A 27855-nucleotide genomic window follows, 5' to 3' on the forward strand; every position below is an offset into this window, starting at 1 on the left:
AAAAGAGGTTGCAGCTGTCTGAATTTTTAATGTTCGTCTTGGTTGCCCATCTCTGTAATTTAGTACCGCTTGGTTTTAGAGAGCTTAGTAAATATTGGAAATTTACAAAACACGAACTATGAAAGAACTTGAAGAAAACATGTATTAAGTAAATGGAGAAAAATATAGAAAAGTGAATGTTTTTCTTCATCTTGCTGAAAAAAATACTTTAATACTAATTAAAACCTAAATTTAATCTATGTGAGAAGAAATTTATTAGAATACTATCAAGTAAAAAGAAGAGAGAGTGTTTCAAGAAGGCGCCCGGATAGCTCAGTCGGTAGAGCATCAGACTTTTAATCTGAGGGTCCAGGGTTCAAGTCCCTGTTCGGGCGTTTCTTCGTTTTCTTGTCCCTTTCTTAGCTTACTACAAATACGAAAATCTCAATGCCACAGCGTACTTCTACCTTAAATAGAATTAATTTCATTTTTCACTGGTTTCAGAGTATGCTAAATAAACATATTCTCAGAGAAGAAAAAGAAGCGACTACCCCAAATCACTCAATTTCTTGGCGAGTATGGAGGGTTTGCATGGTAGTTTCCCAGCGGGAAGGATTTTTTTTTCCTTCACGTTTCTAGTACTTGAGAAAAACAAAAAAACAAAAAACGAAAAGAACGATAAAACCGAAACGCCCGAACAGGGACTTGAACCCTGGACCCTCAGATTAAAAGTCTGATGCTCTGCCGACTGAGCTATCCGGGCTCTCGTGAGAAAATATTCCTGCTACAGTATCTTACTTAAGAAGGAAGAACCTTGTGTAATCGATTCCTTCCGCCGGCATTTTGTGAAACTGTTTTAAACCCAATAAAGCTCTGTATTCATACGCCAAGAAAAACAAGAAGGCGTAAATCATGCACCTTTCAACAGCCTTACCAGTTAACTCAAAATTGCGAGACACTTACGTGCCCAGTAACCATTATTAGGTAGACTTCTTTGATTTGTAACCTCTCTAACAGGTCCAGGATTAACAGAACGGCGAGGTATGTCACTTTTGAAGACTTGTAGTGACACCAGATCTGTTATGCTATTGATAATAGGGTGGATATCAGTTCTAAAACCTACCCGACAATAACAACAAAAAATGAATCTCTCTAAGAGAGAATAGAGATGTGCTGTTCTGAAGCTATTGCATTGAACTGTGTAGTATAAAGTGGGAGAAAGGACCCTGCAGAGGGATAGCGGGATTGTCCTTTAGGTCCCTTAATGGAGTCCAAGTAATTTTACATGACGCAAACCCTGGAGTAGGTCACCCCCAATGGCCTTGAGGGCAGAAATCCTACTAAACCAGAGCGGAGAGCTGAACATGCCAGCAGAAAGACATTTTATTGATCTTGGCATTGGAGGCTCTTCTGTTCCACAGCCACCAGTAATCTGAGCACTGCCCTTTGCTATGGGGTTGGCGCAGAGAATTACCTTCAGTGGTGCTTAGAGTAAGACATTAAAGTGTTTTCGTTAGCTGATGTTGCTTTGCCTTAATTCCATCTGCTTAACTCCAACTGCTTTAGAAGTGATTGCTCTGGTCCAGCAATTCCACTCATAGGAATTTGTCCTAAAGAAATAATCAGGGATGTGCAAAAAGACCTGATTACAAGAGAGAACGTCAAAGCATTTTAATTGGAAAAAATTGTAAATGACATAAATGGCTATATAAATTATGGTACAGCCTTAATAAGGAATGATATGCAGCCATTAATAATCATATATAAAATAACACAACTTGGGAATAATTGTAAAATATTGTTAAGTTAGGAAATATTTCAAATAAAAAATTTAAGCAACAATATATTGTACAGCACAGGAAATTACTTTAACAGAAGTAATTTTAACAGAGACATAATGGTCTGAATGGCTTCCATTCATACTTTTAACAGAGTATAATCTCTAAAAACACTGAATCACTATGTTGTTCACCTGAAACTAATATAATATTGTATATCAACTATACTTCAATTTAAAAAATTTTAAAGTGTGCATATATGTACACTGAAAAACTGAAAGGATAAATGCTCTACATAAAGGCTGGGTTCTGAAGTTAGGTGCCCCTTTTTGAATCCTTATTACCACTCTGTGATCTTGAGTAAGAGATTTCTCTGTCTCAGGACAATAAAATGATTGCAAGAATGAAATAAGATAGCTTACATAAATTGCTTAGAATAGTGTCTGACATGTAATAAGCATTCATGAAGTTACATAAAGAGTTAATAGCAAAGCTATAACAAGATCAGACTTCATGGATTCTGTTCTTTCCATCATTCTCTGACACTACGTAACCTTCAACAATTGCTAAACATATTTTTTAAAATTAATTTTTATTGAGGTAAAATTGACATTTAACATCATGTTTCAGGTGCACAACCTAAAGATTTGATATTTGTATACACTGCAAAATGATCACCATAATAAGTCTAGTTAACATCTGTCACCACACAGTTACAAAATTTTTTTTTCTTGTAATAGAACTTTCAAGATCTACTCTCTTAGCAATACAAATATGTAGGACAGAATTGTTAACTATAGTCATACTGTCTATAAGGCTTAACACATATTTGTACTTTTATTGAAGTATACTTGATTTACAATGTTGTGTTCATTTTTGGTATACAGCAAAGTAATTCAGATATATATACACACACACATACTTTTTCATATTCTTCTCCATTATGGTTTATTACAGGATATTGAATATTCCAGTGCTATACACTAGGATCTTGCTGTTTGTCTATTTTACATATAGTAGTTTGTATCTGCTAATCCCAAACTCTTAATTTATCCCTCCAATCTCCTTCCCCTTTGGTAACCATAAGTTTGTTTTCTATGTCTGTGAGTCTGTTTCTGTTTTGTAAATAAGTTCATTCTATCATATTTTAGATTCTGCATATAAATGATATCATATATTTGTCTTTCTCTTTCTGATTTACTTCACTTAGTATGATAATCTCTAGGTCCAACCATGTTGCTGCAAATGGCATTATTTCATTCTTTTTATGGCTGAGTAGTATTCCATTGTATATATTTACCACATCTTCTCTATCCATTCACCTCTCGATCGACATTTAGGTTGCTTCCATGTCTTGGCTACTGTAAATAGTGCTGCTATGAACATTGGGGTACATGTATCTTTTCGAATTATAGTTTTCTCTGGATATATGCCCAGGAGTGGGATTGCTGGGTCATATGGCAACTCTATTTTTAGTTTTTTAAGGAACTGCCATACTGTTTTCCATAGTGACTGCACCAATTTACATTCCTACTAACAATGTAGGAGGGTTCCCTTTTTTCCACACCCTCTTCAGCATTTATTTGTAGACTTTTTATGATGGCCATTCTGAATGGTGTGAGGTGATACCTCATTGTAGTTTTGATTTGCATTTCTCTAATAATTAGCGAAGCTGAGCATCTTTTCATGTGCCTATTGGCCATCTGTATGTCTTCTTTGGAGAAATGTCTATTTAGTTCTTCTGCCCATTTTTTAAAAAATAAATTTATTTATTTAATTGATTGATTTATGGCCGCACTGGGTCTTCGTTGTGGTGTGTGGGCTTTGTGTGTGGGCTCTTCTTGTTGCAGACCACGGGCTCTAGGCATGCGAGCTTCAGTAGTTGTGGCAAACGGGCTCAGTAGTTGTGGCTTGCGGGCTCTAGAGCGCAGGCTCAGTAGTCGTGGCACACTGGTTAGTTGCTCCACGGCATGTGGGATCTTCCCAGCCCAGGGCTCGGAACCCGTGTCCCCTACATTGGCAGGTGGATTCTTAACCACTGTCCCACCAGGGAAGCCCCTTCTGCCTATTTTTTGATTGGGTTGGGTTTTTTTGTTATTGAGTTGTGTGGGCTGTTTGTATACTTTGGAATTTAATCCCTTGTCAGCCTCATCATTTGCAAATATTTTCTCCTAGTCCGTAGGCTGTCTTCTTGGTTTGTTCATGGTTTCCTTTGCTGTGCAAAAGCTTGTAAGGTCCCATTTGTAAATTTTTGCTTTTATTTCTATTGCCTTGGGAGACTGACCTAAGAAAACGTTGCTACGATTTAAGGCTTAACATATGTTTGACTGGAGTGGAGGGAGATGTAGAGAATTTAGAAAGCTGACAATATTGAGTTATTAATAATTTGGGCAAAAGAATAACTTTATCCCCTAAGCAATGGGGAGCTATTAAAATTTTGACTCGGGCTTACCTGGTGGCGCAGTGGTTGAGAGTCCACCTGCCGATGCAGGGGACGCGGGTTCGTGCCCCGGTCCGCGAGGATCCCACATGCCGCGGAGCGGCTGGGCCCAGTGAGCCACGGCTGCTAGGCCTGCGCGTTCGGAGCCTGTGCTCCGCAACGGGAGAGGCCGCAGCAGTGAGAGGCCCGCGTACTACAAAAAAAAAAAAACACACACACACAAAAATTTTGACTTATTAATGTCCCAGTTTCTCACTCAAAGGAGCACACATTAGATTTGTTCCATTCATGTTACAGTAAAAACAATAACAAGGACTACCATAGTAAGTATTCTCTGTAAGAATCAAATGACCAGAGCTAATCATCCACATAGGGCTAATGGTAGAATGGTTTCTAAAAGTGGCTGTGTGTAGATGAGATGTTGAGTCATCAAATTAGGAATATTAGATTGACCTTTCTTTGCTCAAAACACTTTGATTCTGCTTATTGAATAACACATGGAACTTTTTATAGCAGCATTCAAAATCCAAAATCCAGCCTGCAAATCCATGCCATGCCAGTACCATTTAATAGGAATATAATGCAAACTACATATGCAATTTAAAATTTTCTAGTAGCCACATTAAAAAAGTTAAAAGAAACAGATAAAATTAATTGTATACTTTATTCAACTCAATATATCAAAATATTATTTTGACATGTAATCAATACAAAATATTATTAAGGTATTTTACATTATTTTTTTCCTACTAAGTCTTTGAAATCTGATGTGTATTTTACACTTACAGCACATCTCCATTAGGACTAGCCACATTTCAAACCACATGTGCCTGGTGGCTATTATATTGGACAGTGTAATTCAATACAGTGCCAATCTTCTATACAGTAATCAACAATTCAATCAAAGGAGACTCTTTCTTTCTCTGGTTTTTAGACAGTCTTCTAATTCTTCCTCCCTCTCCTCATCACTTATGCCATATTTCTTCAAACGACTTCTCCCACCTCTGCCTCTTGAAATCCTATTCATTCTTAAAGGCTCCATTCCTCTACAAAACCTTCAATGATTATGTTAAATGGGAAGGAAAGATTAATTCAAGAACCTATAGACTCACAGTTTATAGATTCAATAATAGAGCCATACATTTGTTGTTCAATTTGTAATTGAAAAAGTAAAATCGGATCTCTGCATTACAACATGCACAAAAATTCACCACAAATGAGTTAAAGGCTTAAATGTGAAAAGCAAAGATTTAGAACTTTTAGAAGAAAATATACAAAGTGTCTTTATGATTCATAGACAGGAAAGAACCTCTTAAATAATATACAATAAATAAGCTATCATAAAGAAAATAATTAATAAATTTGACTTCATTAAAAAACTTCTGTTCAAAGGACAACATTCAAAAAGTGAAAACAAGCTATAGATTTGAAGATGTTATTTGTAATACATATAATTAAGAAGGATTAATATCCAGATTATATAGGGAACTCATAAATCAATAAGAAAAAGACAAACCAATAGAAAAATGGGCAAAAGATATGGACAATTTATAGAAGGGTAGTCAATAAATATGAAAAAATACTCAAACTTACTAATAATCATGGACACATAAATCAAACCACCACGAGAAATCATTTCACATCTATTTTTAAAAAACCTTGTTATTATACAAGTGTTGGTGAAAATGTGAAGCAACAGAATCCTTATACACTCCTTTCAGAAGTGTATACTTCTACAATCACTTGGAAACACTTTATCACGATCTAATTGAGTTGATAATGTGTATATTACCCAATAATTCTACTCCCTAAAGTACACACAGAGACACATACAAGAATGTTGATAGCAGCAATGTTTGTAGAGCAAACAATAGGAAGCACCTAAATATTTGTCAAAGGAAGAGATGGGATAAAAAAAAATGGTGGTGCATTCATTTATTGTTACGGGCTGAACTGTGTCCTCTCAAAATTCATATGTTGAAGTTCTAAGCCCCAGTACCTCAGAATGTGACTCTATTTGCAAATAGGCCCTTTATAGAGATGATTAAGGGAAAATGAGGTCATACACGTGGGCCCTATTCCAATATGGCTGATGTCCTTATGAGAAAAGGAGATTAGGACACAGACAATGTGCAGAGGGACAAACATGAAGACAAATTTTTAAAAATTTTAAAGCATAAAATGTTTGAAAGGAATATATACAGGTATATAACCTAAAAGTCTAAAGAAATGCATGGCAGGGGTAAGTACCAAACTCAGGATAATGGTTCCCTCTGCAGTTGAAGGAGGGAGATGCCATCGGAGAAGGGACTGCAGGGAACTTTTTGTATAGGTAAAGTATTGTTCTATAGGAAGAATGGTGGGGAAAAGGAAATCATATTCTTCATTATACCTTTTTGTATGTCTGAAGTAACTCCTTATAACTTTTTTTTTTAATTTATTTATTTTTGGCTGCATTGGGTCTTTGTTGCTGCACGCGGGCCTTCTCTAGCTGCGGTGAGAGGGGGCTACTCTTCTTTGCGGTGCGCGGGCTTCTCACTGTGGTGGCCTCTCTCGTTTCGGAGAACGGGCTCTAGGTGCGCAGGCTTCAGTAGTTGGGGTGCACGGGCCCAGTTGCCCCATGGCATGTGGGATCTTCCCGGACCAGGGCTCAAACCCGTCTCCCCTTCATTGGCAGGAAGATTCCCAGCCACTGCACCACCAGGGAAGCCCACTCCTTATAACTTTTAAGAAAGGCTCTAGACCAATAATATTGGCTTCTAATTCCTTTAAAGCTGCAATGGGCTTTAGAAAAGTCATCTGAGTCAGCCATTTTACGCTACAGATTGGGAAACTGAACACCTATGTAACTTTCTCATTTCTAGAATAGCTAGACTAAACCCAGATTTCCTGTTTCTTTATTGAATAAATGGTTTGTGAGCACAGTTCTTAGAGAAGGAAGCGGTGATCACTGAGTCAGTTATGAGCTTGTTAAGCCAATTTCATTTTCTTTTTTGGCAAGATTACTTGACTGGTAGAAGAAATACTATAGTTATGATTTGTTTTCATGATAGCAAGTCATTTAATGAGGTTTTATGAACTCCTTGGAAAAGGTCAGAGAAATGTTTCCAGATGTTGACCTCTAGTAGGTGGGATAATTGGTTTAAGAACAACCCTGGAAGAGGAACAATTAATCATGAATCAGAGTCAACCATGAGGGGAAAAGCTCTACTCTTAATCATGTCCTATTCAACGTATTTACCAAGGCTTTAAATGAAAATAAGTTAGATATGTTAATCAACAATTTGCAAAATGCAAAAGTGAAAGAGCTAATCTCTCTTGACTCTCCAGACAAGGCTAACTGCAGCTCATCATTGCACTTATCACATTCTCTTTACCTGGACAGTCTGAGGCCTCCTCTAGGCAGATTCCAGGTGTCACTTGTTTTAGAATCCTCTACACTGGTGCTTGGCACACAGCAGATATTCAACAAATACTTGTCGACAAACTGAATTACATGACAGGATCACAATTCCAACAGTCCAGGAGACAGTAGGAAAGGACCTAAAGTAACAAGGTACTATTTAAAAGATACAAAACAAACTCCTGTTTGGGATTTTTTCAAAAATTAAAATTAATTGCAGAAAAAGAGAGGAGAAATAGTTGACAGTGGTTCACCTAAAAAAGCTCTCTGGGAACAACTGTGAAAAAAGAATTAATTCTTCAGCTTATTTACAAAACTCTGGATCTCCACCTAAGTCGGAGGTGATGCCAGAAGTAGAGCAAGGTGCAATGTGCAAATTAAGAGAGGTCATTGCCCCATTTTATTTTGCATGCGTGTGTATCTGGTTCTGGGAGCCACATTTTAAATAGGACAAAGAGGTACTTGTTCAGAAGGGTGGCAAGGGGGCTTGAAGCCATGGCAAATAAATAGTTGAAGGTTCTGAGGGGATTTTCAGCCTGCAGAAAAACAAAAGAGAGAGTTAGAGATGGGACATGATAACTGTCTGCAAAAAAACCCAATAGGGGCTTCCCTGGTGGCGCAGTGGTTGAGAGTCTGCCTGCCGATTCAGGGGACATAGGTTCGTGCCCTGGTCCAGGAGGATCCCACATGCCGCGGAGCGGCTGGGCCCGTGAGCCACGGCCGCTGAGCCTACGCGTCCGGAGCCTGTGCTCCGCAACGGGAGAGGCCACGGCGGTGAGAGGCCCGCGTACCGCAAAAAAAACAAAAAAAAAAACCCCAAACCAATAGTACTTATATTGGAAAGAATAAAGCCTTACTCTTCTCCAAACTGCAGAACTGAAACCAAGAGAAATGGCAAAATAACATATTTCAGCCCAGAAATTCCTCTAACACCTAGAATCACCCTAAAATAAACGAAATGAGGTATTGGGGGGAGGTCATGCCAGTTGGCACTGGCAGAGGTTGAAGACAACCTGCCTGAGAGGTTTGAAGGTGCTTTTGTATTGGGAGAAAGCAGGCTAGATGACCTGGTTGTGTGATCCAAACAAGCTCCACCTCATTGTCCTTTGCATCTCTCTTTTAGCATTTCTTGTAGTGATTCGTGTATATACTAGGCTTATTCTCACCCAATTAGCGACAACACTAGGATGCTGTTTCTCCGCTCCAGCCACCTCTGGGGAGTAAGAATGAATAAGTTAACACTGAGAAACACAGGGAGCGGCTTTTCAGCTTTCTGAAGAGCTGAAAAGGCGGCCTCTGATTATGCTTTTAGCTTTCTCCCCTCCCTGTTTTTTGATCTCCCAGGACATGTTTATGAATATCACAAGATCCTGCAATTTCCTCAAATGATCTCTCTTGAAACCTCACAACTCTTAGTGGTCCAGGTCCTGCGACTCTCTTTCCCCGGACTGGATCTACTCTATGGTAGGGACGGCTCAGCCTCCTGACTCTCTAGCCATCCAGTTGGCCCATCTATGGTTTCTGGAGGCCTCACCGGAAGCTCTTATGGGAGATGGGTTGGCGAGGCCGGAAGTTGCGCCCTCACTACTCGCCGTTTCAAAATGCTGCTGAGGCCTTAAGGCCTGTGACTGACGCCCCCTCCCCCCCGGGCTCTGCGGGGGAGCTACTCATGGAGCGGCCGTAAGGTGTGGCTTTTGGGTTTAGTCGGCGGGGTGCCGGGAGGCCGGGGGTGGGAAGTGGAGAGTGGGGAGCGGGCGCGGCGCGGCCAGTTCTGCAGGCCCCGGAGCCGGGGTAGCCGGCGGGAGGAGCTAGAGGCGTGGGTGGCGGCGTGGGGACGGTCGCACAGGGCGGAAGAAGGGCTGGTGGAGGAAGGGTTATAAGATGAGAATCAGCAGAGGACAAAAATGGAGGTGGAGTGACGTGATGCAGGTCGGCCAACAGGTTACAAACCAAATCGAAATAGATTGACGATGCTTAATTGGACGCAAAATATGAGGATGACTGAGGCACTTTGGAGGAAAGGTGGGAAAGAGGGAGGCGGAGAGAGTGACATTGAGGTGTCTTCGAGATTTTAAGGCAGTAATTTTCAGGGCTGCGGACCATCTGTCTCAGAGGCACTTGAGTGCTTTTTTGAAGAATGCTCACTTGGGGGCCACACCCAGACTTCCTCTAACAGAATGCCAGGAGCTGGGGCTCGGGAATATGTATTTTAATCAGCACATTTCCCAGTTGATTCTTGTACACCCTCAAGTTTGAAAACCAGTGTTTTAAAGCGACACCCGGAGAAAATGCTGCTTCTGTTTTCCTTCATCCGGAAAGATCTATTAGTTACGAAGCTGCTCCGTGCTTTGGGATGGCACGGGGAACAAGTATCAAAGATAACTTGGTACCTTTTGGTATTAAATTTTACTACATCTCAGTTTGGGTTTAGTTCCCTCCCTCCTCATACATTCCTGCTATGAAAAATTAATTTAGTTTAGAAGTATTTATTTCGGAATATTTTGTTTCACAGTACGGTCAGGATCACAATTTTTTATTTTAAAGTTTTTTAAAAAACTAAAATACTACTTGCCTGTTGTTAAAAAGAAAAAAAAAAGCACAGTACAGAAGTGTGTAAAGTTAATTGTCCATTAACGTGTCCCTAACCTGTCCCCTCCTCAAGCTAGCTACCCTTAACTGCTTGGTATTATGTCCTTCCTGACTTTTTCCACACATACTCGCATTTTTAAACAACAGTGGGGTCATTTTGTGTCTACTGTTCTGTACCTTAAGTTTTTCAAATAACATCAGGGACAGCTTTCCATAAAGTCTACATATAATATTTTCTTTTAAGGGCTTGCGTAGTATTGAATTATAGGGTTGTACAAGAATTTCTTTAACCAGCTCCCCATTGATGGATTTTTAGGTTGTTTCCTAGCATATTGTTTGTTTTGCAAACTGCTGGAGCATACTCTTGCTACACACTTCACCTTTTTAGATGTGTAACAGACCTGGTAAGAACTAAAACAACATCTGAATGGTAGTTTCTTTTTTAAAAGAAAACAGTTGGTTTTATTACTTTAACATATTTAGTTGAAAGACAGTCAGACTGGTGTTTAGTAGAGGTCCTTAGGGCTTTAAAGAATTGATAAGAATGATTAGTTCTGCTGACTTCTGACAAGAAGTTTTTTTTTAGTCTTTAAATCACAGTTATCTTCAAAGGTAGAGATTTGAAGATGAGGTGTAGGAGTCTTTTGGACTAAGTGTAGGGTAAAAACCACTCTTCTGTTATCATTGAGAGATGTATAAGACTGTTCCTTCTCTCTATGATTTCAATCCAGTAGGGGACACACATAAAGACATAAATATAATGTTGTGAGTGTTTTAATAGAGGTGCTGTGGTGTCATCAGCTTCCTTTGGGGAGTCAGAAAAGCCTTGACCAAGGAGGTAACTGGAATCGTATTTCCAAGATTACTAGTTTTTTCAAGATACAATAGATAAACACATGGAATTGTCATTTCTTACACATTTGCTGTGTACCATTCAATAAGGTAATTAAAACCTATTGTTTTAATTTAATATTGTTATTTTCTATTTTCCCACCTTTTTAAGGAAATATTTTAAAGTTTCACAGATGTGTCATTTTATTTACCTTTAAATATGTCAGGATGTAGCTCTTATCAGGTTAGGATTTTTTAAAAATTTACCACAGTGCCTTTCTACTACCATTTACAGCTTCTTAATAGTATCTAATACCTAGTACATAATTCAAAATTTCCTGATTGTTTAGGAAAAAATGACATTTTACAGATGGCTTGTTTGAATTAGGACTTGAACAAGGTCCACACATTGTATTAGGGTAGTGTTTTTTAAGTCTCTATAACAGTCTGTCCACTTCAACAGTAATGCTGCACCCAAGACCCTGTAGAATTTCCTACATTCTGGATTTGCCTAATTGCCTGCTTTTAGTATTGTTTAGTTATTCCTCCATCCTCCATTTTTTCCCCCTACAAACACATATTAGTTAGATCTAGAAGCTTGATTAGATTTGGATTGGGGGTGGGGGGCCAAGAATATTTCATAGGAGGTACTGGGTGCTTCCAGTTGCTTCACACAGGAAGTACACGATGTGTGAATGCTGCTCTTTCTAGAGATAAATTTGGTCAGTGGGTCAAATGCTGTAAGCCTGCTCAGTGTGTTTTTAAGTCCCCCCTTCCCCCAACCTTTCACTTATATGGTTTTAACACTTATTAATGATTGTTGAGGAGATGACATTTAACTGGAGACTGGAAGGTTTAGGATGAGTCAGTCTTGTACAGAGAACTGTGTTCAAAATGAAGGAACAATGTGTGCAAAGGCCCGGTTTGAGAAACTAAAAGATCAGTGTGGATGAGGTGCAGGGAGTGTAAGGAAGAGCAGTGTAAGTTGGAAAGACTGGCAAGGTGCTGAGGGCCTAGGCTCTTTATTTTTCAAACAGTAGCAAGCAGTGGAGCAGGGCCTGGCAGGGTAGGATTGTTTATTTTATTTTGGTTTTTTAATCCTTCTGGCTGTAGTGTGGAGTTTGGATTGAAGTGGGGTTAGAGAGACAGTTAAGAGTCTATTGCAGTGACACAGGCAAGAAATAACATTTTTTGATTTGGGGAATTGATGGTGAAGATGAAGAGAGGGCGTGGTTTTGAAAGATTTAAGAGTTAAAATCCATAAAGTTTGATGATGTGATAATGGGGGAGGAGGGAGAGGTCAAGATGACTCTAACTTTCTGGTTTGAGAAACTGAATGTAAAAGGATAAGCTTTAGTCTTGGGCAAGTTATTTGACTTCTTTTTTTTTGCGGTACGCGGGCCTCTCACTGTTGTGGCCTCTCCCATTGCGGACGTGCAGGCTCAGCGGCCATGGCTCATGGGCCCAGCCGCTCCGCAGCATGTGGGATCTTCCCGGACCGGGGCACGAACCCGTGTCCCCTGCATCGGCAGGTGGACTCTCAACCATTGCGCCACCAGGGAAGCCCTATTTGACTTCTTTAAGCCTCAGTTTTCTGTATTAAGGAGAGGCTAACAGTACCTAACCCTGTTGCACTCAAAACAGATTCCAGGTGAAAAAGGGAAAAGATCTTGCTTTGGGTTCAGAGCCCATCAACTGACTTCATTTCTCACATACATCCGAGAACAATTCCTTTCCTCATGGTATTTTTCTCTCCTATTCTTTCCAGTGTTCTCCCATTTTAAAGTCCTCCCACTGCTATTGCCATTCCCTCTCATTCCTCCTCTGCCTTGCAATCAAAAGTAATTTGTCTTTCTCTGAACTTCTGTGGCCCTTAAATCAGTATCTTTTTAATGGCACAACACTTTCTACCAGATGTTAAACCATTATTGACATTTAAATTCTTCAGAGCTGCCAAGCGGTCAAGTCTTGTTCCTACTAAGATGCTGAACTGGCATGACTGCTGACTCCTTTCTCTCAAATCATCCCTAGAGGGACTATAAAAGGAAAATACTGTGAGAAACAAATGGGTGATGTGGACTTTTTTGAACTGCTTTGTGGGGTGGAGGTGGGGGTTGGGGGAGGGTGGGTCTTTGGCCTAGGACAGGAGTCAGGCAGGCATAGCTGTAGGAGAATAAAACTGTGGAAGAAGGGAACTATTGGAATACTGCTCTAGTTGCTCTCCTGCCTCATTACTTTGGAATTACCTTTTTCTACACTTGCTGTGACTCAACCCTAGTCCAGCTTTCCTTAAGAGTAAATCAGGGCATTACAGAAGCATATACTTGTGAGGAGGAGTTGAGAAAAAAAACAAGTGATGACTGACTTTAGGCAGTCACTTCTCTGTCCGTTACCTTCTTAATTCTTAGGTCTCCCCAAATCCCTATCATAATGATGTATCTCCCTGGGGAACAGAAGGTGAATCCTTGGTCTGAGCTGTGATTGTATGGGATGGATAGTGATTGTGGTTATCTGGTGCTTGGGATTTTCTACTTTAGTGTTCATTTCCTACCTTACTCCAGCTTACTGTGGCTGATTTTGGCTGGAATTTGGTCTTCTCCCTTATGCTTTGCCAATCAGAATAGCTGCTGTCCTCTAGGGAAAAATAACAGTGTTGAAGAGCACAGGTATTTCAATAGGAGAACAATATATAGGCTTCATTGGAACATAAGTAATAGAACAGATGGATCAAGAGTTTAAAGTTAGGGCTTCCCTGGTGGCTTAGTGGTTAAGAATCTGCCTGCCAATGCAGGGGACACAGGTTTGAGCCCTGGTCTGGGAAGATCCCACATGCCGTGGAGCAACTAAGCCCATGCGCCATGACTACTGAGCCTGTGTGCCACAACTACTGAGCCTGTGTGCTACAACTACTGAAGCCCGTGCACCTAGAGCCCGTGCTTTGCAACAAGAGAAGCCACTGCGATGAGTAGCCCTCTCTCGCTGCAACTAGAGAAAGCCTGTGCACAGCAATGAAGACCCAATGTAGCCAAAAATAAATAAATAAAATAAAATTTTAAAGAAAGTTTAAAGTTAGACTGATAATCATTCTAGAGGAAGTAGGGATGATATTAACAACTTGAAACAAGAATAAGCAGAGGCTGATAGAACCAAGCAGAAATAGTAGCCTTGAAAAATATAGTGGTTGAAATAAAGAACATCACATCAGATGGATGTAACAGAATGGATACAATTGAGTGAATTAGAATTCTAGATTGAGGAAAACTCCCAGAACAAAGGAGAAAAGGACAAAGAAAAAAACATATAAATGAAAAGTTAAAAGATAAGGAGAATAGATGTAGAGGTACTCACATCTGAATAATAGGAATCTTAGAGAAATAAAAATGGAAAGGAGGAAGTATTGAAGAAATAATGGAAAAATTGTTCTCTTTTAGAATTAAAAAGGAAAAAGAAAGTCCCCAGATGGAAGGGTTTCTTAGAGTGCTAAAAATAAGAGGTCAGGAAAAACTCACTTCTAGACATATTATAGTGAAATTTAAGTGTATCACAACAAAAGAAAATTGTAGGAGCCTCAGAGAGAAAGAACAGATCACACACAAAGGAGCAAAAATTGAATTGACATCAGAGTTCTGAACAACACTGCTAAATGCAAGAAGACAAAAGTGTTTTTAGGGTTTTGTAGGGAAACTTAGAGTTTTATACCTAACCACATTTATTTAAATAGGAGGGGATGATACAGATATTTTCAGGCATATGAAGTATTGGAAGCCTTGCCACCTAAAGGCCCACATTGAAGACAGTTCTAGATGAAGTACTGAGAGATTCAAATCCAGAAAATGTTACAAGAGATATATGAAATAAAGGTAATCAGATACCTTGTTATCATTTATTGTTGTAAAGGCTAAGGCCAAAGGGGAAAAAAAAAGAGAGAAAAGGAAAATTCAAGAGAGGGGAAAAGATATCTGCCCCAGAATTTAAAGTCCAAATGATATCATGCTGAAGTTCATATCTTATTAGCAGGGAGACAGAGATACAATTTTAAGAAAGGTAAAAGGAAGAGTAGGACAAACTAGAATGCTAAATTCAGATGGTAGAGACAGGGAGTTCCCTGGTGGTCCAACGGTTAAGACTTGGAGCTCCCAGTGCAGGGACTGGGGTTCGATCCCTGGTCAGGGAACTAGATCCCACATGCCACAACTGAAAGATCCCAAGTTCCACAACTAAGACCCGGTGCAGCCAAATAAATAAATAAATATTAAAAAAAAAAAGTGGGGGAGACTTCCCTGATGGCACAGTGGTTAAGACTCCATGCTCCCAATGCAGGGGGCCCAGGTCCCATCCCTGGTCAGGGAACTAGGTCCCACATGCATGCCGCAACTAAGAGTTTGCATGCCGCAACAAAGGAGCCCACGTGCTGCAACTACGGAGCTGGTGAGCCACAACTAAGGAGCCCACCCGGTGCAACCAAATAATAAGTAAATATTTAAAAAAAAAAAAAGAAAGAAACTCTTTGGACATTCCAAAACTTGTTCTTAAAAAAAAAAAGAAAAGAAAAAAGATGAAAGAGAAGATTTATAGATATCAATTACATTAAATGGACTAAATTCACCAAAGATAAAAATTGACAAATTGGATTAAAAACCTCAAAATCCAGATATATGCTTTTTACAAGGGCACGCCAAAAGTTTAAGGGCATGCAAAAATTGAAATTAAAAGATTGGGGAAATACATGCCTGGAAGTACTAACTAAAAGAAAGTTGGCATGACCATACTAATACAAGATAAAATATACTTGAAGACAGAATGTCTTAATTGGGATGGAAAGAAACACTACATAATTATAATCACTATATATTAATCACTCACCAAGAAGATATAGCAGTTTAAAGCATGAATGCCTCTGGTTAAAAATCCTTACAACAGATGAAGTGAAATTGGTAGAACTACACTGGGATCAATGGAGAGATCCACCATCATGGTGGGAGATTTCATTACATCTCTTAATTAATTGTATGTCAAGCTGACAGATTGGCAGAAATAGAAGAGTGTAAAAAACCAACAAGCTTAACCTAATGAACATAGAGTTTTGCACGCATTTAGTATGGAATTGATCATCAACTAGACCATGGTGAAAGCCGTAACAATTTCAAAGATCAAGTTTTATGCAGAGGGTGATCTCTCCCACTGTGTTGCTAAATTAGTGGTTAATCACAAAAACATACATTTGAGAAATACAGTATACATAGGCATAGCTATATAATTCATGGATTAAATAAATTATGGAAATTTAAAAATACCTACAGCTGAATGAGAATGAAGACTTTATATATCAATACCTATGAGCTGAATAAAAAAGTAGTGCTGGGGTAGGAGGGGGAAGGAATTTTTAGCCTTAAATATTCAATTATAAAAGGAGTAAACTAAGTGTCTAATTTATAATAATCAGGAAATGAACAGAATAAATTTTTTAAAGTAGAAGAAGTAATAAGATATGTTAAACAATATCACGAATGGAAAGAAGGATGCAACTGTCCACTAAATAAAGATGAAAAGAATGCTATCAACTATATGCCAGCAATTTTGAAGACTTAGACAAAATGGAAGAAGAAAAAAGCTTGAATAATCTAATATTTGTTAAGCTAAAGCAGCAATTAAAAGTCTTCCCACAGGACTTCCCTGGTGGCGCAGTGGTTAAGAATCTGCCTGCCAATGCAGGGGACACGGGTTTGAGCCCTGCTCCAGGAAGATCCCACATGCTACGGGGCAACTAAGCACTTGTGCCACAACTTCTGAGCCTGCGCTCTAGAGCCCATGAGCCACAGCTGCTGAGCCCGTGTGCCACAACTACTGAAGCCCGTGCACTTAGAGTCTGTGCTCTGCACCAAAGAGAAGCCACCACAATGAGAAGCCTGTGCACCACAACGAAGAGTAGCCCTTGCTCGCTGCAGCTAGAGAAAGACCGCGCACAGCAGCGAAGACCTAACACAGCCATAAATACATACATACATAAATCTTTCCACAAAGAAAGCACTGGGTTTTATAAGTTTTATAAGTTTTATAGGTCAGAAATCTTTCAAAGACTAGAACATCTCAATTTTGTTATAGAATTTTTTTTCAGGCAATAGACAAATAGGGACTATTTGCCAGCTAACCCTGACATCCAAATGAGACAAAAACTTGACAGTGGAAAATAACAGACTTATTTCATTCACCAGCAGAGACTTTACAACCTAAACAAAATATTAGCAAATCAAAACCAACAGTATGCAAAAAAGGATAATATCCAAAACCAAGTTGGATTTATCTCAGGTGTGCAAGGATAGCTATATTAGAAAATCCATAAATGAAATTCAAAATTTACCACATTAATAGATTAAAAAACCAAAAAAATCATGATCATTTTGATAGGTGCAGAAAAAGCATTTTCTAAATCACTCTTCCATGATATAATCCTTTTTTTAAAAAAATTTATTTTGTTGAAGTATAGTTGATTTACAATGTTGTGTTAGTTTCAGGTGTACAACACAGTGATTCAGTTATATATATATTCTTTTTCAGATTCTTTTCCCTTACTGGTTATTACAAAATGCTGAGTATAGTTCCCTGTGCTATACAGTGGGGCCTTGTTATCTATTTTGTATGTAGTAGTGTGTATGTCCATGATATATTCTTCTTTTTAATATTTTTTTTAACCACATTAAAAAAATTTATCTATTTGGTTGCACTGGGTCTTAGTTGTGGCAGGTGGGCTCCTTAGTTGTGTCATTCGAACTCTTAGTTGCAGCATGTATATGGGATCTGGTTCCCTGATCAGGGATCAAACCCTGACCCCCCTGCATTGGGAACTCGGGATCTTATGCACTGTGCCACTAGGGAGGTCCCCATGATATATTCTTGATGAGGAGCAAAAGGAACCCTTTCAAGATGATAAAGAATAACCATAAGAAAAAAATAGAGAAAACATGTTATGTAGGGAAACATTAGAAGCACTCCCTTTAAAATCAGAGACAAAAATGCCTGATACCGTGTGTACTCAACATTGTATTGACAGTCCTAAGCAGTAATGTAAGATGAGTAGAAGAAATTAGAGGCACAAGAATTGGAAAGGAAGGAATAAAATTTTATCTGCAGGTGATATGGTCATTTACATAGAAAACAGAAGGATCCACAGACAAGTTATTAAAAATAATTACGTAAGTTTAGCAGGTGACTGGATATAAGATTATTGAAAGTCACTTGTATTTCTGTACATATGCAAAAACCACTAAAAAGCAGTGGAAGAGAAGGCATCACAGTAGTACCAATATCAACTTTAGAAATCAGTCTAACACAAATGTGCTAGACCTCTAAAGGGAAAATTGTACAACTTTTCTAAGAGATATTAAATAAGATCTTAATAGAGGAATGTGTCATGTTAATGAATTGAAAAACAGTTTGATCTATATATTAAATGTAATTTCATTCATAATCCCAACAGGGATTTTCATGAAACTTGATGATGCTAAATTTTATATAGAAGAGTTAAGGACCCAAGAATAGCTGGTCACTTCTAAAAAGGAATGGGAGGGGAAGACTTGCCCTGTGGGATGGCAAGACTCCTGATAAGATAGAAGAATTAAGATAGTGTCAGGGGCTTCCCTGGTGGAGCAGTGGTTAAGAATCTGCCTGCCAATGCAGGGGACACAGGTTCAAGCCCTGGTCCGGGAAGATCCCACATGCTGCCGAGCAACTAAGCCCGTGAGTCACAACTACTGAGCCTGTGCTTTAGAGCTGGTGAGCCACAACTACTGAAGCCCACGCACCTAGAGCCTGTGCTCTGCAACAAGAGAAGCCACGGCAATGAGAAGCCCGCGCACCGCAACAAAGAGTAGCCCCCGCTTGCTGCAACTAGAGAAAAGCCCGCGTGCAGCAACGAAGACCCAGTGCAGCCAAAAAAACTTTAAAAAATAAACTTAAAAAAAAAGTGTCAAATTGTATAGACAGGAAGATCAGACCAGTGGACTAGAATAGAAAACTCATAAACACTCAAGCATGTTGATACACGACAAAGGTGGCTGTCAGTCAAGAAGGTCATGTTCAATAAATTCAGCTGGGAAAAAAATGGCCATCCATATAGAAAAAGAATAAAACTGACCTCTAAAAAGAAAAAAGTCAACTCTAGACGGATTAAGGGTTTAAATGCCATAAACAAAAATTTAAAAGTTTTAGTAGACATCCCCCTCCCACACACACACAAATCTTAGTAGACAGTCTAGGTGAAAATGAGACCTTGAAGAGTAAAAGATTGTTTAACCCAGGCAGAGATCATTGACTAAAAAATAGAAGATTGATAAATATAAATTTGACTTAATTAAAATTAAGTTTTTGCTCAAAAAGATTTTTCCACCTTCTAGAAAATGGAAAGGAGGTTAAAAATTGGGAGAAGATATTTGCAGGACATCCAATTGACAAAGGGTTAATATTAAAAATATATATAGAACTATTACAAATCAGTAAGTATAACAAAATCAATTAGAAAAGTGTGTAAAAGACAACACATTTCACAGAAGAGGAAACACATATGGCTGATAAGCATGTAAAGAGATAGCATCATTAGTGATCAGGGAACTGTAGACCAAGCCCATACCTATTTGATTGGGAAAAATTAAAAAGTCTTAGGACATTAGATGTTGGAAAGGAGGTAGATTCACAGGGTATCTTATACATTGCTGATAGGATTATAAATTGGTACAAACACTTTGAGGACAGTTTGGTGTCAGATCCTAAAGTTGAATATTCATATATGCTATAACCCAGCAATCTGTCTTGTAGATATGCCCATGAGATACTTTTTGGCACATATAGAAGAACGTTAATAGCACTATTCATGATAGTGAAAGCCTAGAAACAACTCAAATGTCTATCACACACTGGAAATATACAGCAAAGTAAATAAAGAATAAAATACGCTATGACATGGATGAACATTGAAAACATTATGCTAAATGAAATAAGCCAGACACAAGGACAAATATTGTATGATTTCATTTATATGAGGTACCTAGAATGGGCATATTCATAGAGACAGAAAGTAGGGTAGTGGTTACCAGGGTCTCTGGGGAGAGGGGATAGTGAGGAGTTATTGTTTTATGAGTACAGAGTTTCAGTTTGTGGTGATGAAAAAGTTCTGGTGATGCATAGTGGTGATGGTGTACAACATTGTGAATGTACTTCATGTCACTGAATTGTAAATTTAAAAATGGTAATGGGGTAGGGAAGGGAAGGACTGGGAGTTTGGGATTAGCAGATGCAAATTATTATGTATAGAATGGATAAACAACAAGGTCCTACTGTACAGTACAGGGAACTGTATTCAGTATCCTGTGATAAACCATAATGGAAAAGAATATGAAAAAGAATTTATATATGTGTAACTGAGTCACTTTGCTGTACAGCAGAAATTAAACACAACATTGTAAATCAACTATTCTTCAATAAAATTTTAAAAAATGGTAAATTTTTATGTTATATGAAGGAACTCAAGTGACAGGGAAGTAGGAATTTATTTTAGTGAAACAAAAATTCCTAAAATTACATACAACATACTTCCTTTTTTGTGAGTTAAAAGCAGCTAAACTGAAAATATGTACTTTTTAGGATTCCATTTTGATGCAGTAAAGTGCATAAAAAGGAAGGGAAGAAAATCAAAACAATTCAGGATGATTGTTGGGAGGAGGCAGGGGAATGGGAGGGGGAATCTTATGGGTAAGTATAGACTGTTGCCAGAGTCCTAGTTTGTGGATGTTTATTGCATTATTAAGAAAACTCAAGTAAAAGTGGGCCATGTGTGGATGAACAATGAGAGTATGTATTGAAGGAAAGAATTGTGATTAATTCTGTGTACTTGAAGTCTAATGGGAAAAAAATATTGCTAAGTGGGGACTTCAGAGCTGTTCTGAGTTTAAAATCTTGACTTCAGCAGTTTCCTAATTGTGTGATCTTGGGCAAATAATGTCCCTGTGCTTCTCTTGCTTCATTTATAAAGTAAGGATAATAATAGTGCCTACATCATAGGATTATTTAAGTATTAAACAGATTAATATATGTGCTGGTACAGATTAAGCTCTATATAAGTCTTTGCCATTTATTTCTTATGATGCTATGTGCTGAGTTCTGTGGGGTGAACATCCCATTCTATGCGTTGGTTCTGGTGGTCTGGCTTGTAGTCTGTCATGCAGCTGGAGTTAGGTGTCACCTGAGGCTGGAATGTCCCAAGATGTGTGATACTTTGGAGGGTATGGTTGGAAAGCTGAGCTCAGCTGGATGACTGAGCCTCTCCACGTGGCCTTTTTGTGTGGTCACCAGTAGAGTAGCCAGTTGGGAGATGTGGTTTATTGGGGGCCATTTTTGGAAATTGTCCAAACTATTATTAATATTTGTATCCATCGTGTTGTTCTACTATGTACATAATTGACAGTTTAGGCACTGGGGATATATTAATGAACAAATAAATAGAAATCCCTTCCCACTTACAGCTTATGTTTTACATGATAAAAATTAAAATGTATATACTGTGTTGGTTGGTAACAAGGACAGTGAAGAAAAGAAGAATAAAGCAGGGAAGGAGATAGGGAATACTGGGGGCTGGGAGTAGCAGTTTTTAAAATGTGTGGTCACATTTAAAATGTGTGGCCTCATTGATAAAATGACATTTTGAGCAAAGACAAAAGGAGGAGGTTAGGAGCCAGAGGGGCAAGGGTGGAAGCAAGAAAACCTTTACGAGCTAAGGCAGTTCAGAGATGGGCAGTTTGGTTAGTGTAGTAATGACGGAGGTAGTGAGAAATGCTTTGATTTTGGATATATATTGAAGATAGAGCTTCAGAATTTATTCATAGACTGGGTGTGAAGTGTGAGAAAAAAAAGGAATTGAGGATAACTTCACGGTCATTGACCTGAGCAACTGGAAGGATGGAGCTGCCATTTAATGAGATGGGGGAGACTATAGCACTAGCAGGTTTAGGGAGATGAGGTGTTTTTTGTTTTTGTTCTTGTTTAATTTTTGAATTTTATTTTATTTATGTTTTTATACAGCAGGTTCTTATTAGTCATCAATTTTATACACATCAGTGTATACATGTCAATCCCAATCGCCCAATTCATCACATCACCCCCCCCACCGCTTTCCCCCCTTGGTGTCCATATGTTTGTTCTCAAGATGAGTTTTTTTTTTAATAAGGTTTGAAATGCCAGTTAAACGCTATTTGCTTTAAAATGACAAGTTATGGGACTTCCCTTGTGGCACAGTGGTTAAGGATCTGCCTGCCAGTGCCGGGGACACAGGTTTGAGCCCTGGTCCAGGAAGATCCCACATGCCACGGAGCAACTAAGCCCGTGCGCCACAACTACTGAGCCTGTGTGCCACAACTAATGAAGCCCAAACACCTAGAGCCTGTGCTCCACAACAAGAGAAGCCACTGCAATGAGAAACCTACGCACCACAACGAAGAGTAGCCCCCGCTCGCCACAACTAGAGAAAGCCCACGAGTAGCAACGAAGACCCAGCACAGCCAAAAAATAAACAAACAAATAAATAAATTTACAAAAAATCCCTACAAGTTATGCTTGTATCCTGTTTGACTTCCCATTTTGTAGCAAGGGAAGCTGATAGAAGTGTTGCAGGAAAGAGAGTGGGGCATGAGAGGATGGTCATGTCCCAGGTCTCAGGCAAGTCCGAGTGTGGGTTCTTGGCTTTGCGCAGGAAAGAATTCAAGAGCAAGCCATAGTAAAATGAAAGATGATTTATTCAGGGAGAAACACACTCCGTAGAGAGACTGTGGGCCATTTCGGAAGGTGAGAGAGGCACCAGGGTATGGGGTTGTCAGTTTTTATAGGGGTGGGTAATATTATAGGCTAATGAGTGGGAGGAGTATTCCAGCTATATTGGGGAAGGGGTGGGGATTTTCAGGAATTGGGCCACCAATTTTTGACCTTTATGGTTGGCCTTAGAACTGTCATGGTACCTGTGGGTGTGTCATTTAGCTTGCTGATGTGTTACAATGAGTGTATACTGAGGCTCAAGGTCTAGTGGAAGTCGACTTGTCCTCCATCTTGGACCTAGTTGGTTCTAACCAGTTTATGTCAGGTTCTTAGGCTGTGCCATTCTTTCAAAGGTTGTGTTGCAGGAAGGGGGACCCCTTCCAGGGCCCGAGAGTGGGCTCTTGTCTAACACTCAGAAATGAATTGTCTGAGTAGACACACGTGCTGACAAAGCAAGAGACTTCATTGGGAAGGGACGCCCGGGCAGAGTAGGAGGGTAAGGGAACTCAGGAGGACTGCTCTGCCACAAGTGGCTTTCAGTCTTGGGTTTTATGGTGATGGGATTAGTTTCCGGGTTGGCCAGTCATTTTGACTCAGGGTCCTTTCTGGTGGCGCGCAACCGCTCAGCCAAGATGGATTCCAGCGAGGAGGATTCTAGGAGGTTAGTAGGACGTGGACTGGCGTCTCCTCTCTCCTCTTGACCTTTCCCATATTATTCCGGTTGGTGGTGGCTTGATAGTTCCTTACCAAGGATCTCCTGTCCTAAAATAACTCATGCAAATTGTTACTGCTTTGCTTGGCCAGGGTGGGCAGTTTCAGTCAGTGTTTTACCTAACAGTTGTGCCCTGCCCCCTTCCTGTCTCAGAAGGAGGGTTGAATTTATACTTTGTTGTCATTAATAAGTCTTCTCAGAAGAGTGAGGAACCTTGTTAGCTGTAAACCAGACTCTGTTGATTTTTTTTTTTTACAATGTGGACCAGTTTTTAAGTCTTTATTGAATTTGTTACAATATTGCTTCTGTTTTATGTTTTGGATTTTTGATGGGGAGGCATGTGGGATCTTAGCTCCCCGACCAGGGATCGAACCCACACCCCCCTCATTGGAAGGCGAAGGCTTAATCACTGGACTGCCAGAGAAGTCCCCAGGCTCTGTTGATTTTTTTATTTATAAATTTCACTGACTTTTGTCACCTTTTTACTAGAAAAAGTTCTGAAGGTAAACTCAAGTTTATTTAAAAATTTATTTTCCTTCTCTATAGCTTTTTTTTTTTAAGGACAAAAGTTAAAAGGTGAAAAACTTTAATTAAACCTTACCCTTTATTTCAGTTCATGCTATATCTTTCCTTTGATGATGTATGTCCACCTTGGTTCAACCCATTTTATAGGTATTTAGGTATTTACTCTTTTTAGGTATTTACTCTTTGGGCTTGGCACATTTTAAAAGCTGCTTTAACTGATACTGAATATTTTGACTCTGACTTTCCTGTGGTCTCTTGCCAAGACATGTTGCAACATGTTGCAGAGGTTTTCCTTGGTGCTCTTGGAGTCTTTAAATCTATTACTTAATCTTGGTAATTCCCCCAGCCCTGCATCTGTCTCCTAGGGGGTGCTCTTGAGCACTGTCCAAGAGAGGAGGAGATACCAGAGAACTGGGGAGGTAATGATTGCAAATTTCACTTTCAGCCAAAACAGTTTACTCATTATCATCAGTGTAGAGGTTGGAGCATGCCTGAACCTGTTTCTCTTGCAGGCTTCACTTGAGGGAAGTATAGATGGTTCTTATTCTTAGTGAAGCTCTTCAGTTTTTTGCAGGATCTGAACTAGAAAGTGATCAGAAGGGTAACAAGAACCTCAGCATGGGTACATTGCACTTGTGTAGGGTGCTGTGATATATGTGTTTCTTTTACTTCTGCTGGTTGATTTTTTTGTAAATCCTAAAGAGAATTTTCTACTTTAGAAGAGATTTTTACAATTTTTTTCCTTTTAGATTTATCAGCAGACTTCATTTCACCACTGCCAAAATGACAACATTTTCCACCTCTGCCCATTGTTCAACATCTGACAGTGCTTGCAGGATCTCTCCAGAACAAACCAATCAGGTAACTTATTTTTAGGCATTCCTATTTTTCTTTAAGTTTTTAAAAATTAAATTGGGTCATGTAACTGACTTCACTGACTGTAGGATTTCATTCAGAGCAGAAAAGATTCCTTTTTTAAATGTCATATTAGGGAAACTAGTAAACAGTATCAATGCTTATAAATTTGAATTGATCATTGATTAAATAAATACTTGGAGGTTACAGATTGCTCAAAATGGCACATTTTAAACACCTATCCTGTTTTAGGGTATGGATGGCTAGTGGAGGATTTGGGGCCAAGTTATATATTTGTCTTCCTTCTCACTTCATTGTATATAATTTGTTTTCTTTAAAAATCAGTTTTAAATTGTAAATATAGTAAGTGTATTCTTATAAAAAATTCAGTCTTTATCATGTATTTATAAAGTATTTATCTGTAGAGATTCCTTTGATCATCTCCTCCCTTCTTCTGCCTAAGTCCCTTCCCTCTGAGATAACACTATTATCAATTTGGTGTGTCTTGTTCCAGATCTTTTCCTCTAACATAAAATACATAATTTTGTTTTGTGGTTTCATAAACATTGCACCATATATATATTATGTACCTTAATTTATGATAAAGATGGAATTTGATTTGATGGGGGAAAATGTGGCTTATGTAATAAATGGTTTTGACTTAATTGGCCATCCCTGAAAGGAAGTAAATGAAGACCTCAAACCTTGTACAAAAACAAATTCCGGAGAGATAAAGATTTAAATGTAAAAAGTGAAATGATAAAAAATATTAGAAGAAAATTTAGGAAGTATTTTGAAACTTTAGAATAAGAGAGGCCTTAAATAAGACAAAACCAAGGAGGGACTTCCCTGCTGGTGCAGTGGCTAAGGCTCCATGCTCCCAATGCAGGGGGCCCAGGTTTGATCCCTGGTCAGGGAACTAGATCCCACATGCATGCCGCAACTAAGAGTTTGCATGCCGCAACAAAGTAGCCCGCCTACCACAACCAGTGCAACCAAATAAATAAATATTAAAAAAAAAAAAAGACAAAACCAAGGAGGCTGTAAGAGGATGAGAGAGACAAATTTGATCATATAAAATGAAAAAAATTAAATTCTGTGACTAAAGACAGACTGTATAATCAGAGTCAGGAGATGGCAAACAAAGTCACTATTGCTTGTATGTATATACCACATCTTGTTTATCCATTCATCTGTCAGTGGTATTTAGGTTGTTTCCATCTTTTGGCTATTATGAATAATGCTGCTATGAACAGTGGTGTACAAATATTTGTTTGAGTCCCTGGTTTTGGTTCTTTTGGATATATACCTAGGAGTGGAACTGCTGGGTCATATGGTAATTCTATGCTTAACTCTTTGAGTAACTGCCAAACCATTTTTCACAGTAGCTGCACCATTTTACATTCCCCCTAGCAGTGCTCAAGGGTTCCAGTTCCTTTACATCCTCGCCAACACTGGTTATTTTTTTCTTTTCTTTTTTCCGGTTATTATAGCCATCCTAGTGGGTGTGAATGTGCTGCCTTTTGAAAACGTGATTTTTCAGGAAGTTAACAAGTAATAGACTGATCTTCTGTAGTTATTAGATGCTAAGTATGAACCAGGGTTTGTTAAAAAAAAAGTTTAAGGAGATTTGTTTTTCCCTTGGGGCTCAGAAACCAGTCTAATTGAAATGTAAATAGCAAATTTATTTTATGTTTATATCAGGTACGACCAAAACTGCCACTTCTGAAGATTTTGCAGGCAGCAGGTGCACAAGGTGAAATGTTCACTGTTAAAGAGGTAAGCCATCAAAGAAAATTCTCAGCTTAAAGAAAAGCTGAGAAGTATAATAGAAGCCTATGAATGTATAGTTCTGAAATCAGGCCTAAGAAAGGAAGTTCTATTCCTGTGGTACTGGAGAGGCATCTTTTGTTGTATTTTAAAGACCATCGAGGGACTTCCCTGGCAGTCCAGTAGTTAGGACTCCGTGCTTCCACTGCAGGGGGCATGGGTTCGATTCCTGGTTGGGGAACTAAGATCCAGCAAGCCGCATGGTGTGGCCAAAAAAAAAAAAAAAAAAAAAAAGACACTGTCTATGATTTACAAGATATGCTGTGAGGCAGGAATTAAATGCAGTAGTTTTTCATTATAAATCTGTCAGATACTCTTTTGAGCACTGTGAGTTATTTTAAACATGCATTTAAATAACTTATTTAGTTTCTAAAGTTTTCTTTTAACACAGAAACAAATTGAATTCTTTAAGTGGAAAAGACTCAGTATTAAAATGTTAATCTCTTTGAACTGCTTGGATTTAGTAGGGTGAAGATCGAACCCTTCTTAAACAGAGGAAACAAAATTCTCAAGCTTCTTTTTGACTTTTCATAAAAGCTGTTAGCAATGCTATGCTCCTGAGTCATTCTACCTCTCAAGGAAACAAATCTGGAGGCATTTCAGATTTTCTTGAATACTCATATTTCTTTTATCATTTTAAATTAAGTTTGTCATTTTGGACTTTGTATGTAAAATTCTGGTAAGACTTTTTTCCAAACTGTTATTAAAGTGTGGATTTTTATATCAATAAAGTTGTTATAATGCATTATGCTGTCTCCTTCAGTAGCATGGCAGAGTTTGCCTGAGTTAAGACAGAGTTAATTACATATGTTTTATGGGGGAAATGTTGGACGGAGTCAGTTTACACAGTAAGCTCTTTATTATGAATCTTGACACTACTTGGTGCATAAAGAGGAATTTCCTAGTTTTTTATTTTTAAATATTGGTTATCAGTATGTGCATTGAGGCAATATGGTATAATGAGAATAGTAGCATATAGAAATTCAGAGTAGTGTTTTTGAAGATCTTGTTTTGTATACTTGTAGTGGATTTATTTTTTTCTGGAAGTTGGACAGACATAAATATAAAACTTCCAGGACATCCCTGGTGGTCCAGTGGTTAAGACTCCACGCTCTCAATG

The 27855-nt window shown here is 38.7% G+C and overlaps 1 protein-coding gene and 2 non-coding genes across 7 annotated transcripts in view; 2 read left to right on the plus strand and 1 right to left on the minus strand.

Annotated features, from left to right (window-relative positions):
• Positions 1–301: 301 nt before the first annotated feature.
• On the plus strand, positions 302–374 carry TRNAK-UUU (transfer RNA lysine (anticodon UUU)). Its single transcript has one exon. It is a non-coding gene; the product is annotated as a tRNA-Lys (tRNA).
• Positions 375–669: 295 nt separating this feature from the next.
• TRNAK-UUU (transfer RNA lysine (anticodon UUU)) lies at positions 670–742 on the minus strand. The gene has a single exon. It is a non-coding gene; the product is annotated as a tRNA-Lys (tRNA).
• An 8409-nt stretch (positions 743–9151) lies between these two features.
• Positions 9152–27855, plus strand: part of MDM4 (MDM4 regulator of p53) — a 41992-nt gene continuing 23288 nt past the window's right edge. For 4 of the 5 annotated variants that reach the window (XR_007476246.1, XR_007476247.1, XM_033410578.2 and 1 more), the window contains exons 1-3: positions 9152–9285; positions 24800–24911; positions 26610–26684. Coding sequence is in view for 3 of the 5 variants with exons in the window: in XM_033410578.2 (XP_033266469.1) it covers positions 24834–24911; positions 26610–26684 (153 nt within the window). In the remaining 2 variants the exon portion in view is untranslated. Of the gene's footprint in view, positions 9286–9308; positions 9623–24799; positions 24912–26609; positions 26685–27855 lie in introns of those variants that run through there. The other variant, XM_033410579.2, reaches the window with a different exon arrangement.

The sequence above is a fragment of the Orcinus orca genome, chromosome 1 (genome assembly GCF_937001465.1).
Source record: "Orcinus orca chromosome 1, mOrcOrc1.1, whole genome shotgun sequence".
Lineage (NCBI taxonomy): Eukaryota > Metazoa > Chordata > Mammalia > Artiodactyla > Delphinidae > Orcinus > Orcinus orca.